Raw genomic sequence first — 13,967 nt, forward strand, 5'->3', positions numbered from 1 at the left:
GCCTGACACTGTGTGAAACAGCCTTAGTCTCGCTGTGGAGAACAAAGCACTGGAGTGTGTCTGGCCTCAGATGTAAAGACTGAAATATTCACCTTCAAAAAGCTAAAATACCCCCACCCCACAGCATGCCATAAAGCCCAGCGGATCCCATTAGTACCCCAGAACTACCTATGCTTTCCTGGGTGAATATTCACATCCGCAAAGCAGCAAAGAGCAGAGCTGAAGCCGACCTGTGGGCATCCCAGATCCGCCCCACGCTGGGCTCAGAGTTGCTCCCAGGCAGAGCAGCAGCGGGGTGCTGGCGATGCTCAGGAATCCAGGGCAGGGTCACTCACAGTCCTCCTCCCAGAAATGCTACACCAGGCGACTCAAAACCCCAGCGAGGTGGTGTGAGAAACAAGGCAGCTGTGTGCCGGCACGGTCCTTCACCGCGGCCACCTCACAGGGTGCAGGGTGCCACTACCATGACCAGGGAGGGAGCCAGTTTTTCCGCGCAGTGCTGTGCTCACTGCACCTTGCTTTGAGCTAACATTTACCATTTTCTGGCTGTCCTGCCTTAGCTCCTTCAGCTCTGTCTGCGGGGACCCTTGGCTCGAAGCCATGTCCTCGCAGTTCACCGCTGAGGTCTGGGCTCTGCAGAGAGAACAAAGTTTTAAACCAGCCCACAAGTGAAGCAGCTCAGTTAGGCAGCCTTAGAGCTAGGGTTCATAAAACACCGAAACCGCTGCCTAGCTCCACAGAGCAGAGATGAAACATGCTGAGGGAGCAATGGGAACGTCTCGCACAGGGAAGCAAAGCTTTGGAAATCATATTTTGGATGCCCCAACGATCACAAACTTCAGATCATGGTCTTTTCATCAGCTTAGCACTCCTGCAGCCCCATCATAACAGCAAGGGCACCAGATGGGAGTGAAACAAAACGTGCCTGTGAAGCAGGAAGCACAGAGCCCTTGGCCCCTCTGCTCTTCTCCTCCGGGCCCTCCGGTACGACGGGAAACTGCCCAGGCACAGCGCTGGGGTGGGGGTCAGAACCTTCTCACACCTCAAAGTGCACAACGCCCAACCCAGGGATCGCACTGACCCCTCACCCTGTTCCCAGCACCGGGAGACGCATCACACTGCGATTACAACAGCCAGACGTTGTGTGCCGGCTCGCTGTGGGCGACCTGAGTCACAGCTTTCGGTATAAAAACAGACACCTGCTAATTAAGCAGGCAGAGGCGAGCGCAGTCACACTCCTCTCCCCACATATGCGGCCAAGTCCCCTTGGGCAGGGCTGGTGTCACCGAACCTGTAGGGACCCAAGGTACCACGTTTCCCCAGGGACTGGAGGGTGCAGCGGTGGGTGGCTGAGGCACAGATTACTGAGATTTATGGAGAGGAAGGTACAAATGATTCAGGGGCCTACAGTCCCATAGACAACTGGAGTATGTCCCCACAAACCACTGCCCAAGAGCAAAAAGCATCACGACGAAAAGCAGGAGCTTGGGGGAGAGTTGGTGGGTGCCGGGGACTCAGCCCCGCCAGCCGGAGCACAACTGAGTGATGGAAACCGACCGCAAGGAGCGGGAACAGCACCTGCGTCCGCCCGAGATGCTGAAGCCTCGTCCTTGGGTGCTTTACCTGCGGCTCCCCGGGCCTGGGCCGTGGCGGGGGCAGGCAGGCCTCGGTCCCGGCACAGGCCTCGGTCCCGGCACAGGCCTCGGTCCCAGCACAGGCCTCGGTCCCAGCACAGGCCTCGGTCCCGGCACAGGCCTCAGTCCCGGCACAGGCCCCAACCTCGCACGTCACAATGCGTCGCCATGGCAACCGCCGCGGCCTGCAAGGCTGCGTGCGGCCGGGCCGGGCCGCAGGTAAAACCCCGCTGGAGTCGGGGCCGCTGGACGGAGCTTCGCCGGGGCCTGACAAGGAGGGTCGGGGCTCGACGGGGCTGGGTAAGGCCGGCTGGGGCCTTCCCGGGCTTGGCCCTTGCCGGAGAGGCCGGAGCTCATCCCCCAGCCGGGGCAGCGTGAGGAGGCCGCAGCCGTGGGGTGAGGGGCTGGGTTTGAGCTGCGGGGATAGTGTTGGGGTCTCCGTCTCCCATGGGTGCCCCTTTCCACCACCTCAAGCCCTGGTCTGGGGGACCGCAGGGCCACGCAGCCCTGCCTTCAGCAACTGCAGCCTCCCAGGCTGCAAACATCGTGGTGCTACTGGGAAAACAGCCGTTTCTGGCAAGAAGGGAAAAAAAAAAAAAAAGGGATATAAAAACAGAAAGGGAAAACAAGCACAATCACAGCTCTGTCTGTGGGCAAACAGACTGCTTTAGTGAGCCAAATTGCTCTGAAAGTGGAGTAATGTAACCTGGTGCATGTGCTGTCCCTGTTGCACTCCATACGGGGATGCCAGGAACTGGCACTGCTTTGGTTTAGGTTTGGTTTTTTTTTTTTTTTGTGGAAAGAAAAAAGTGAAAAGGAAATACAGATTGTTTTTTAAGTTGACAGCTCTCTTGGAAATAAAGTTGCTGCGAATGAGTGAATTTTAGTATAAATTGTAGTGCGCTAGGGGCCAGACATCTGAAAGGTTTACAAACACTTGCAATTCCTACGAGGAAGTATTATTAGTTCTGTAAAGCATTTAAGGAAAATGAGGCCAAGAAAAATTGCTTTGTCAACTAGATATCACCATCTAGCTTCTACAAGACATGGAAGAATTAAAATATCCCAGTTAGATACTACAAGAATTTAAATATAACCAGAAAATTACATAGAATGAGGAAAGTTACCTGTTGCTAGAATGTATCATCGCAGTCTGACTGGGGTCACAAAATCTTACTTTCAGAATTTCATATTTATTTCAAGTGTGTCCAGCTTGATTTGAAAGCCACATTCTCGGTGTCAAGCTGGGTTCTCATTACAATATCACCGACAACAGGGCCACAGGCATTTATTTAGCTAATGTCTGTTTATGCTACACAAGCTGTGTGAGCCGCAGGTACTTCAGCTAAAACACAACAGAGAAACACCTTCCATCTTGGCTCAGCAGGCAAGAGCATGGCTTTGCCGGTAAACTAAGACTAAGAGAAGATACAGCATCGCATAGGACCACTCCCAAAACACCTTCTTAACAGCGACCCCTTACCTGTTCACAGGTGCTTTACATGTGTTTCATTCTCTTACTGTAGACTGTCTATAGATTAACAGTATTCTACAAGAAAATGAGTAGATATCATGGACCAAAGTGATGATGTAAACTAAAACCAAAGAAAGGGGAAGCAATACATTGCTGAAAAAGTTGTCAGGTTACGACTGTCGATCCACTGTTGAAGGCAGAGGCGCAAGGGAAAATGCTAGCACTCCTCTTGAAAGCTGTTGTGAGCTGGCACTCAGCGTACTGCACGGTTCTGCCTGCTGCGTACCACCTTGCTTGGGGGCAGAGGGTTAATTTGAATCACCAAGGTGATTATGTAGCTGTAGGAATTGGCTTAGAAGATGGGTCTCAAACCTCAACAGCCTGGCAGATTACAAAGGGAGAAAAACAGACATCTCCAGAGATGTAGAAGAATGGAAAGAAATTGCTTACAGGAGTACAAAGGCATCTAATTAGAATGAAACAAGATAATAAGATAGGGAGAAATTTTGGCAGAGTGTATCAGAGAATAGTTCCTGACAGTGAATCTATTAAGCAGAGGTAGAATCTCTCGAGGGGGGGTAGCAGGAGACCAGTTGGTTGTAATATATAAAAGTAGACTACACAAAACAGTAGAAACCGTACAACGATAAAGGAAAATTCCTCTGGAACTACACCTATAGTCTAGCAGTTCCTTCTCATCTACAAATTTATAAGCTAAGCTTTATAATTAAGAGAGAAGAGTCACAGCCATGATTATACTCCCTCACAGCTGCTTTTCCTTTGGTTCTTAATGTTATTATTGCTGCTTTCTGACACAGCACCTGAGCTTTGGAATCATGGCAGTGACGTTGAATGAATTTGAAACCAGTTCAGAGAGTACAGTGCGCAGTGAAGAACAAGCCAGCGCCAGCTGGGAGCGCTACTTGGAAGGGAGAAGCCTTGTTCTGCAGTTCCTGCACTATGACCTGAGCTTCGACTACCTCCAACATCACCAGAGCAAAGTTGAGCTCCTGAAGAAATGTTACTTTTACTTGGAGATTGAGCCCAAATGCGTGAACATGAGAGATGAGAACCACGTGGCGCATTGCACCAGCATCTTGCAACTGATAGACCCCTGCCAACTCCAGAGGGTGAAGCAGGTGGGAAAAAACCAGACTAAAATCCAGCTGTCACTTTTAACCGAGCTATTAGAACTGCTGGAACAAGGTCGGGAGGAGCTGAGCAGTTACATAGAGACCTGTGACGCGACAACTTTCCTCTCCCAGTGGGACTTGATTATGCAGAGACTGTCCAAGCTCTCCGAGCTGATGGAAACTCTCCTTTCCTTGGAAGAGCCAGGACAGCTCTATGTCAAGCACCATTTGGTGTCACGTGTGGATCTTAGAAACACTGAACTCCTCAACATTAGGATTTCTCTCCGTACAAAGATGCCACTGATTTTTGATCGAAATGAATCATTTGCACACAAGGACTGGGCCAAGCTGAAGTGGTTTACCGAAAATCAGGAGTCATACCTGGAACCATGTGAACTGCACATGAAGTTACTGACAAATGGGAGTCAGACAGAACGGGGATACGGGATGGTTCGGACAGTCACCTCCGACACATGTGTAGTCCACAACCTGCAGCCTGGCAGATCGTACAAATTCACAGTTAGAAGATCAGATGCTCACGTGTTTGTCTTCGAAAATTGGCACGACAGCATGATATTGAAGACAAAAACTAATGCTGTTGAACAGGCAGACAGCAGCGCTTGTGCACCAGAAGGGTGGGGTGACATGTGAGAACATTTTTCTCGCTTTATCCACTTGAAAAAGATGAATGAGAAAAATTAAAGGCAAACCTTACTTTCAAACATTTTTGCATGAAACTGACTTGTTCTGTTTTCAGCAATACAAGCGCCTTCCCCAAATCTTTCCAGGTTAGCAGCAACCCATTCCAAATGTCTCACACACGGTAACATCCTCAGGCAGCCTCTGGGACTCAGCGCTCGTGTCCCACTTGCGGGACACCTCAAATGCAAAGCCCAGGAGACAGAAGCATCTCCATCATCATCCAGTGCTCCCCATCCTCCGAAAGATGCCCAGTGCCAGCTTCTTGAAATGATGTTTTGGTTTTTCCCCCCCCAAGTTCATTTTTCCCCTGTGTCCTTCCTCCAAAACACCTGAACTGAATCCTGAGCTCTCTCCTGGTTCCTCTCACCCTCTACACCCCGTGCCTCGTAGGTACCTAAGCGTGATTTCGTGCTCACCCCTCTACAGCGCATGAAAAAGCCACTCTGATTAAAAAAGAAAACAACAAAAAAACTAACCACCCCCCAAACCTCCACAACAAACAGGGAATGACAATACAGCCACATGACCAACATGTAGAAAACAATCCTTTCTGCCATGTACTGCAGTTAATGCTCATTTTCTTTTTTACCGTTTGATTCAGTCCAAATCAAGCTGTCCCCACACAGATTCTAGTCAAACCATCACATAAACAGACGTTTTAGTAATAAAATTTATTATTTAAATAAACTGAAATAATTTTTACAATTATGGCTTAAATATCAAAAAAGGAATGTTGAGGTTCATTCTTATAAATGGTAGAAGCAGGTAAAAATATTTGTATCCAAAATGTCCTTTGAGGTTTTCTGCAAGTCACAGACATACAAAAGATAAAAACCTGCCACATTTAAAGTTCCTTAATTTACACTTCACTTAACATTTCGTTTCCATTTAAAAAAAAAAAAACCAACAATTTATTGCAGTAAATTGATTGTCCAAACCCTTTAAAAACAGTCCAGTGGGCTTCTCCTCTGCCAGCTGGAGCCAAGGAGAGATTTTCCTGGCTCTGGACATCCCTAATTCCACTGCTGGTCCGAGCAGGACGCAGGGCAACGGCTGGAACCACCCGGCACCCCGCTGGCTGCATGCGCAGGTTCCCGGTGTTCAACTCGGGCTCAAGCTCTAACTAGCGCCGAGGAAATTTAAGTTATCCCGTTGGATGAACCCATATTTTTGTCCTGCAACAACGTTCTTTTGTCTGTGAGCTGCGGAAAATGTGGAGCCTGACTGGACAGATACCCTGTGCACCACGCTGCCAGTGGTTTCCTATTGGAATTACCAAAGGTTTGGTGGTTTTGTAAGTATTTTCAGAATATGTGCTTGAACATAAAATTCTTTCAAAAGTAAATTCAAAGCTCTGTGTGCAAATGAAACCAGACGACTTTGAACCTTTTTTCTCTATTAATTTCTATGAGTCTCTCTATCTATAAACATAAGGACAAGAACGCAATATTCAGCTGTCACTAACAGTCTATTAAAAGTTTGATTAATTGCACTTTCTGCTATCCCTGACTATTGCAGCTGCGCGACCAACTCTACAGGTACCTGCTCACAGCCCAAACAGCCCAAGAGCCCAGCCTGGCTGTTGCTGCTGCTTGGGTGGTCTCGGGCAGCATTTTCTAAACACCAGTTACAAAACACGTCTTCAGAGGAAAAATAAAATATGCATATTGTCTTGCAACACAGAGGTGACTAAGCAAAGCCTTTCAGTCTAAGCTTTAACCCCCAAGGAGGAGCGATAAACATTTTTTCCCCTCGGAGGGCAAAGGGAGATGCTTTGTGAGGTCTCTCCTTGGTCTATACCAACACATGGCCAAAGCCCGCACAAGAGCATTGGACTAAGTCACTACACTTGGGGTGAGTCTCCTCATTTGTGTTACATGTAATGAAATAACCAGCAAAAAAAAAACCAGGGGAGAGACTCTTCACTTACAGTAAATCATGAAAATAAGACCCATCAGTTCTAAAGGGACCAAGGTGACTTTGTTAGAATGATGCTGGCACCATGCTAAAGTATTTATCCCAACAATTCCAGCATCTTTTGCGATTCTCCACATCACCTTGGAGATCCACGATTGCATTTTTCACTAATCCACAAAATGATTCCTATGCAAGTTTATTTTGGAATGGCAATAATATTTGCAAAATCAGGCTGGCGCAGATATCTTTTAAGATCCCAGCCGGGATGACTTCAAAGAGGAACAACGAATTTTACATCTTAGCAGCTTTTATCAAGCATCTTTAGAACTAGCAGGAGGTACTTCCTACGGGCTTCTCTCCCTCATGGGATCGCCAGCCATGTGCCCGTTATTACGCTTTAGAAAGATCAGAGCAAGCCTGGGTGGTCTCTAGCGTTGAGATCAAACCCACCAAACGCAGAAGTGCAGGAAGGGAGTTTAAAATAAGGAAGAGAACAACAACATTTCTCCATAGGCTCTTGAGTCAAGTCTAACACAGAGTCGTGAGAAGAAACACAGCGTTAAATATGGACTTTTCCAGACACAACGCTTTCTTATTGCACATTCCTCCACACTGGAAAGAGCCTTGCTGCATTTTCAGTCACAAACACAGGACAAAATCCATCCCTGCCATAGCGCTGTGAAGCCACGGGGACCCCTCACTTAACACCGAGGAGGACTTGTGTCCCAGCACAGCACAGACGTGGGGCAAAACCAGCGTGACTGCATCCTGGTTCCATCCCACGTGAACATGTAGAGACAGCAAAGCGTGCGGTCTTGGGGAGAGCTGAGGCAGGCACTTCATACATTCAGAATTGAAATGAGATAAAAGACACCCCCTCCCTCAAAAATATCATGCTTCAAAAAGCAGCTCCATGATTCAGCAGAGAGCACCACTTCACCGCTAGACTTCTGTATCGGCCATACACTACCGGGCAAAAGCAGCCTTCTCTGGTGAATCACAGCTTCCAGTTCACAGCAGTTTGGCTACTTAAAATAAAAAAATACATTATACACATATATGCTGTGCTGCGTTTATGAAATTTCCATCACCGCTCTTAAAAACTCAGGCCATAAGACTGTGAAACAAATTCACAGAGTTAAAAGTTAATAAATTAGAAGCAGCTTTAAAAAAAAATACGGGGTAGGAAAGGGGGGAATCTTACAGGAGGAGATTTCAAATTGAACTCAGAACAGATTAAAATACGCTTACAAATTCCAATGTTTCCTGGTAGGGGCGGTCCTCGCTTTTCATTAACTATACTAGTGAGGACAACCTCTTTTGTACAAAGAACAAGTAAGTCTATTTACAAAATCAACTTGGCCTTGGCTCTGTGGTATTTACACGCTCAGAGAACATGGCTAGACAAAGAGTGGTACGTGGTTCTCTCTTTGCTTTCTTCTTTCACTTTAAAAAAAAAAAAACAAACCCAAACAGAAAAAAATGTTTTTCTGCTTTGAGAAATGAGAAGCCTTAAAAATTCCCTGGCCTTGGTCTAACATGAGTGGTAGTATTCAGAAGCTTTGGTCCTCTATGGCAAAGCGCAGCTCGCCGCCCGGCGCCGGTGCGTGCAGCCATTCCACTCTCGAGTGTTTGGTCCCCACAGCGCAGCTGCACTGGCAGACAGGATGGGGGCTCCGCTGAGCATCTTACAGTTAAAAAAATAGTATCATCATCAATAAAGTCACACACCCATCCATCCATTTCCAATGGTTTTTGGTTTGCTAGAGCTGAAAGTTCCTGTCTGAGTTGCACCGATTAAAAAACCCCCAAGCTGCCAAAGCACGCGCTGGAGCTGAGCTGTCACTGTGCAGGGGAAGATCCCCGCTCCCCCGCTGCGTTTGGCTCCATAAGTCATTAAATAATGGAAAGATTGCGTCCTTCCCAAGGCACACGTCACGCAGTCCAGGTAGAGAGGGACGAGCTCACTGAGGTACGACCCATCCTCATCGGTGCAAGGCTGAAGTCTTCCTGACCAAAATCCCCTGGGCTGCAGTAAAGCAGTTGTGCTGCCTGTAATGCTGCAGCAGTCTCCTCCACAAAGGGTTGCACTCCAGGAGGTACCGGTTCCCTGAGGGCACAGGGATGGAGGCAGCGGGTTAGTGGCCAGAAAAGGCTCCACGACAGGTCACAGAAACTTTTGTCTAACATTTCTAGCCTAAGGGTGCTGGATAACCTGCAGGGACACTTCTTTCAGCCAGAACTCCGCAAAATCCCAGCTCCCTTTTCAGTGCTGTCATACCTGCGAGCAGCTGCCCTACACACCACAGCCTACGCCTGCGTGATTCGGAGGAAAATAAGCAGCCAAATTCTGTTAGGAGAGAGCTCTAGCATGCAAAAGTGACAGAAACAACGTGGTCCGAACCAGAGGGTGAGAAAAACTAATTATACATGCTGCATATGAGCCACGCACGATCTCTGCTGCGCACAGATTGCCCAGATAACCCAGTTTTGAAACCACAGGCAGTCTAAAGGGCAGAAGAATAAAGCAAGACCATCAGTTGCACTAGTCTGGATCTCCACCCCTTTAGCCAAGCATCCCGTTCCCCTGCAGGCCTGCGCACACTCCCAGGAGACCCACCTAAAATGCAGAGTCCTTCCTGTGCTCGCGTAATGGCAACGTTGACCTGGTTTGCGTCGGTCACAAACCCCAAGTACTTCTTCTGCCAGCTCTTCGTGGGGTTCCTGTCAATCTCTGAGCAGGGGCGGGAGCGTACGGTCGACAGGATCACGTATCTCCACTCACTTCCTAGAAAGCGGAATTGAACCAGATTTTTTTAAAAGGAAGTATCTGACCACCCCTCCACCCCACAAGACACTCATTTCCCTACAGCAAGACCCACAAAACGGAAGCCACCGTTTGGGTTCCTCCAGCTTTGGAGGCCGTTGGACTCCTGGTTGTTGCTCTCCAAAGAGCACGTGTTACACGGTTCTTTAACACCCCCTTCAGACATCCTCCACCTTCGTGTCTTCAGCAGTGTCACCCTGCCCGGGCACTCCAGAGGTTCCAAAAGGATTTATTATAGTCACAAATCACCCAGAAATCCAGCCCAGGGATGCTTCCTCTGCGGCTGAAACAACCCTGGTGTAGGATTTGCTCGAAGACTGTCTCTGTGAGAAGTTGCTTCAGTCCTCGGGAAGGCAGGAGAGAACAGAACCAACGCTGCCCGCTCCCGCCAGCCTCACCTTGACTCTTCATGATGGTGCAGACGGTCACCCCCCGGATGCCCTCTTTGAGGAGGCTCTTGCTGATCTCGGACACCTGGGCGTTGTAGGGGCTCAGGACGGCGACGCTCTCTGGCCGGATGGTGCCATCTAGTGTCAGCTGCTTCACCATCCTCACCTGGGGAGACCAGGGTCCTGCTGCTCACCTGGGAGCGGGGCCGGAGGGAACCAGCACCCTGCAGCACCCAGGGTGGTGATGGTGCCCGGCTGTGCTGCTCGCCCTGCTCTGGGTCATGCTGCCCTACAGCTGCCTCTGCCCAGGGGCATTGCAATGTGCTCCAGAGCTGTGAAGACGCCAGGCAGACGCTGCACCCCGCTGATCCTTATCCTATAGCGCTCCTCATCGTCCCTCCACCATCCCCAGGGTCACCCCGCACAACACCGCATGTCCAGCAACTCCCCAAGACCCTCCTCACCGCCTGCTCCGCTTCTTCTGGGTTAGATTTGGAGTTCTCGTTTCCATCCTCAGTAGAAATTATGAGGCTCTGCTCCTTCCCCTCCACGTGCCCGAAGATGATAGGGCAGCAGCCGTTATCTTTGTGGTGGAAGACGCTGGGTTGACGAAGAAGCAGGGGGTATGTTTTCAGCCGCATTTCATAAAACTCTTGGGATGGGAACTTGCAAATGCATTTGTGCTGGCAGAGAAAAGGGGAGAAACTGAGGTGAGCAAAACCCAAGGAACTTCTCAGTCTGCAGCATCTTTTGGGGCAGGCTTCACCTGCAATGCTGTTGCGCTGTAGCTGGCACCGGGTGAGTGCATTATTGTTACTCTAGGAAGGGAAAGCACTAGTGGAGAATATCTGTTTCCCAGTGGCTTGAGGCAAGCCCTGATTTTCTGTGATGGAGAAGAAACAACCCACTTGAGGGCCTCACCATGCGGTACTGCACATCCAGCATCCACGCCTGATTCCGGTAGCGCTCAAAAAGAGACTTTTCCATGCCAAGACTCTTGCATAAGTCATTGTTGACCACAGGCCGCAGCTGTTTGTGATCCCCAAGCAAAACAACCTGGAACAAAGAGTGGACACCTCAACTGTGAAGGTGGTGGCACTGGTGAAGGCAATCAGCAATTTGGAAGGCTGTTTGTACAGACATTTATTGCTACGTATTTATGTTGCGGTCACAGCAACCTCAATCAAAGACCATGCTGGGCATTATATAAAGATCCTGACCCAGATAACATGGAGCCTCGTTCCCATCTGACAGGAGAAAGACATCATGTAGTAAGTCTACTGCGATCTGCTCTCTGCTTCTTGTCACGTTAACGCTGTCTACCCAGGTCAGACCATTTTTCAGTGGCAGTGATACCCCCCCTGTAAAGAAGCACCAAAAATCCAGCCACACCACCACTTGTTTTCTCTTGCAGAAAGCCAAGAGCAAGTTTAGAGGAGACAGCATGGGGGTAACTGTTTGAAGACAAGGACCTGAGCTGATACACCCAGCAGAGAGGCAGATGCAATAGTTCACCACAGCTTTCAGACCTACAGCGGGTCTTAGGCCTCCGCTTTATGCGATACAAACAGAAAACGCTCAGCTCGTGCATCTAGTGAGAATACTGCTGTACTGCGTGTACCTCTCTGTGCCTCAAGACTTTAATGATAGTTAGTAGACTTATACCTCAAAGGAAACAACTCCCCAAAGGCTGAAACATTGATACACCGTCGTACTACCAAGACCAACCTTAAAACCTGGTAGAACTTGGAAGAGCAGCATGGTGAGGGGTGGAAGACACGCAGAGGTACGAGAGGCCCAAGCAGCCGTCCTAGAGACCCATCTTTGGAAGGGACTTACCTTCTCAGCATGGCAGTGGCTGACCAAAGGGATGAGGGTCTCGGGCTCTGTGGACATGGCACACTCATCAACGATGATCTGCTTGACATTGAGCTGCTCTAGGGAGCTGGCAGATGCAGCGGAGCACGTGCACAGGATGACATCGTGGGCTTTCAGTTCATGCGCACGAGCAGCTGACAACAGACTTTTGTACCTGGTGGTCGACGCAGAAGACACCAGGTTATGCAAAAGGGAAACATCTCCAGGTTCCTCATGCAGGAACCAGGCAGAGGCTATACTTTCCCAAATGATTATGGCTCCATCTCCCTCCCCAGGATGAGCTGGTGTTCCCAGAAAAGGGCTTAGGATGGACACTGTAGGAAATGTACTTTGTCCTGAACTCGACAGGGCAGGGGCTCAGGGTGGAGGATCACGTGTCACACACACATAATGTGACTTTTGGGCCAGACGGGCAACAGCACCAGAGCAGAAGCAATGCTGAGGCTCTGCACTGTACCACTAACCCCGAGATAATCGCTTTTTTCCATCATTCCAAACACACATCTTATTAATCAGTCTTGATGTTTTCACCTAGTCCCTTGGCTTGCATGAGCCAGGACAAATGCGCTGACTTTCACACAGTCTACAAGTTTGTGTCAGCTGAGACCTGGCAAGTACAGCCCAAACCTCGCAGAGGGAGGAGACTGCTGCACTGCTCTCCTTTGGGTGGTGCTTCAGAGGTGGCACACGGCCAAAGTCAGCTGTCTCTCACCAGGGTCTCTTTCTACTCACTTCTTTGTTTCTTCTTCTGTTATCTGCTCTCCTCTCTTCACTCGAGTGTCAAAGTTACAGATATCCCGCCAGTGAGGGTTGGGGGGCCGCCGGATGCGATGATGCAGGATTATTTCGCTGAATAAAGAGTCAATATATAAATATTTTCCCCCAACACAGACCCAAGGGGTATCTTCCACAGTGGAGCAGACCACACCTGTCTATGTGGAGAAACCCCATTAGCTAAAGTAGTCACAGCCAGACTCTTCTATCTTTATAGACCTAATACTTAGTTCACCCCTGAGGACACAAAATACGACCACTCTTCTTTAGCAGTTACAAGCAGGAATGAGGTCAAAGACTTGTAGAGCTGTTCAGAAGAGAGATGAAATCATCTAGGATCTTTTCAACAGCCTGGGTTTCCTGACTAGGTCCTACATTAGTCTATACACCTTCACTTGAAAAAATTAATTAAAAGCACGTTAACAGTGCTGCTTCATAGTAGCAGAGTGGAAACTGCATTTACTCTGCCTTGTTCAGCTTTACAGGTGCAGAAAACATCACTCCCCAGCACGCCCAGAGCCCGCGGGGCCACACGGTCCTACCTGAGCTCATGCTTTGGTTTTGCATCCCGCAAGGTTTTGCGGTAGAGGTGCTGGTTGCTCCCCGGGTACGGGTATTCCAATGTCTCAATGGCCTCCCCGTAAACCCTCAGTGGTTTCGGGTTCTTCATCTTCAGCAGCATCTCTGGGGAAGGAGAACACGTCTGCTCAGTCAGCACCAGGCACTGGCGACGCTGAGAAAGCTCACGGCCCGCGAGGCGCCCAGCATTGGCCGTGCACTCGCCTCCTCCCCCCAGCCCTCGCTCGTCAGCCCCACCTCCACCTTCTGCACAATCTTCTGTGCGGACCAGCCCCGCTTTCTGCTCCTCCTGCACACGGCCACGTGTTCTCCCTCCCAGCCACTTCTGGGGCTTAAAACCAATAGTTACCAGCAACAACATCAACCGACTTGTGGGATGGGCCACAGTACAAGATGCACTTTCTCCTCTTGTGCTTTTCTCCTTCAGAGGATGGTGGTTGCTCCTTCTCGACACTCTCCTGATTCAGCTTATGGAACCAGTAGACAATGTGAGTTCCTACAACGGTCTTCCCTGTGCCTAGAAAAACAAGGAGGTTGCTGAGGACACTTTAACCACAACACCCATGCTCCAGATCAGCACCTGGATGATCAGTCATGAAATAAAAATCAAGAACGGAGGGGACTGCCTTGAACAGCTGTGGGTGATGCCAACCCACGCTA

At 49.4% G+C, this 13,967-nt stretch overlaps 2 protein-coding genes across 4 annotated transcripts in view; one reads left to right on the forward strand and one right to left on the reverse strand.

Annotated features, from left to right (window-relative positions):
- The first annotated feature begins 1,773 nt into the window (after nucleotides 1-1,773).
- FNDC11 (fibronectin type III domain containing 11) lies at nucleotides 1,774-5,221 on the forward strand. Its single transcript, XM_074843668.1, has 2 exons — nucleotides 1,774-1,934; nucleotides 3,927-5,221. The coding sequence occupies exons 1-2, from the start codon at nucleotides 1,803-1,805 to the stop codon at nucleotides 4,890-4,892; spliced, it is 1,098 nt and encodes a 365-aa protein (XP_074699769.1). The 5' UTR covers nucleotides 1,774-1,802; the 3' UTR covers nucleotides 4,893-5,221.
- A 374-nt stretch (nucleotides 5,222-5,595) lies between these two features.
- HELZ2 (helicase with zinc finger 2) overlaps nucleotides 5,596-13,967 on the reverse strand; it is a 32,987-nt gene continuing 24,615 nt past the window's right edge. For all 3 annotated transcript variants that reach the window (XM_074843616.1, XM_074843615.1, XM_074843614.1), the window contains exons 12-20: nucleotides 13,657-13,824; nucleotides 13,271-13,412; nucleotides 12,687-12,803; nucleotides 11,916-12,108; nucleotides 10,998-11,132; nucleotides 10,541-10,759; nucleotides 10,086-10,242; nucleotides 9,481-9,648; nucleotides 5,596-8,970 (exon numbers count right to left, since the gene is read on the reverse strand). In XM_074843616.1, coding sequence (XP_074699717.1) covers nucleotides 8,846-8,970; nucleotides 9,481-9,648; nucleotides 10,086-10,242; nucleotides 10,541-10,759; nucleotides 10,998-11,132; nucleotides 11,916-12,108; nucleotides 12,687-12,803; nucleotides 13,271-13,412; nucleotides 13,657-13,824 — 1,424 coding nt within the window. In that variant the 3' untranslated portion in view covers nucleotides 5,596-8,845. The remainder of the gene's footprint in view (nucleotides 8,971-9,480; nucleotides 9,649-10,085; nucleotides 10,243-10,540; nucleotides 10,760-10,997; nucleotides 11,133-11,915; nucleotides 12,109-12,686; nucleotides 12,804-13,270; nucleotides 13,413-13,656; nucleotides 13,825-13,967) is intronic.

This window comes from Strix aluco, chromosome 17, assembly GCF_031877795.1.
Source record: "Strix aluco isolate bStrAlu1 chromosome 17, bStrAlu1.hap1, whole genome shotgun sequence".
NCBI lineage: Eukaryota > Metazoa > Chordata > Aves > Strigiformes > Strigidae > Strix > Strix aluco.

Excerpts from the sequence above, each read along its gene's own strand:
- FNDC11 (XM_074843668.1), top strand. The coding sequence starts at position 1,803 with ATGGCAACCGCCGCGGCCTGCAAGGCTGCGTGCGGCCGGGCCGGGCCG. Across the intron at positions 1,935-3,926 it reads TCGGGGCTCGACGGGGCTGG|CACCTGAGCTTTGGAATCAT; the intron begins GTAAGGCCGGCT and ends TTTCTGACACAG.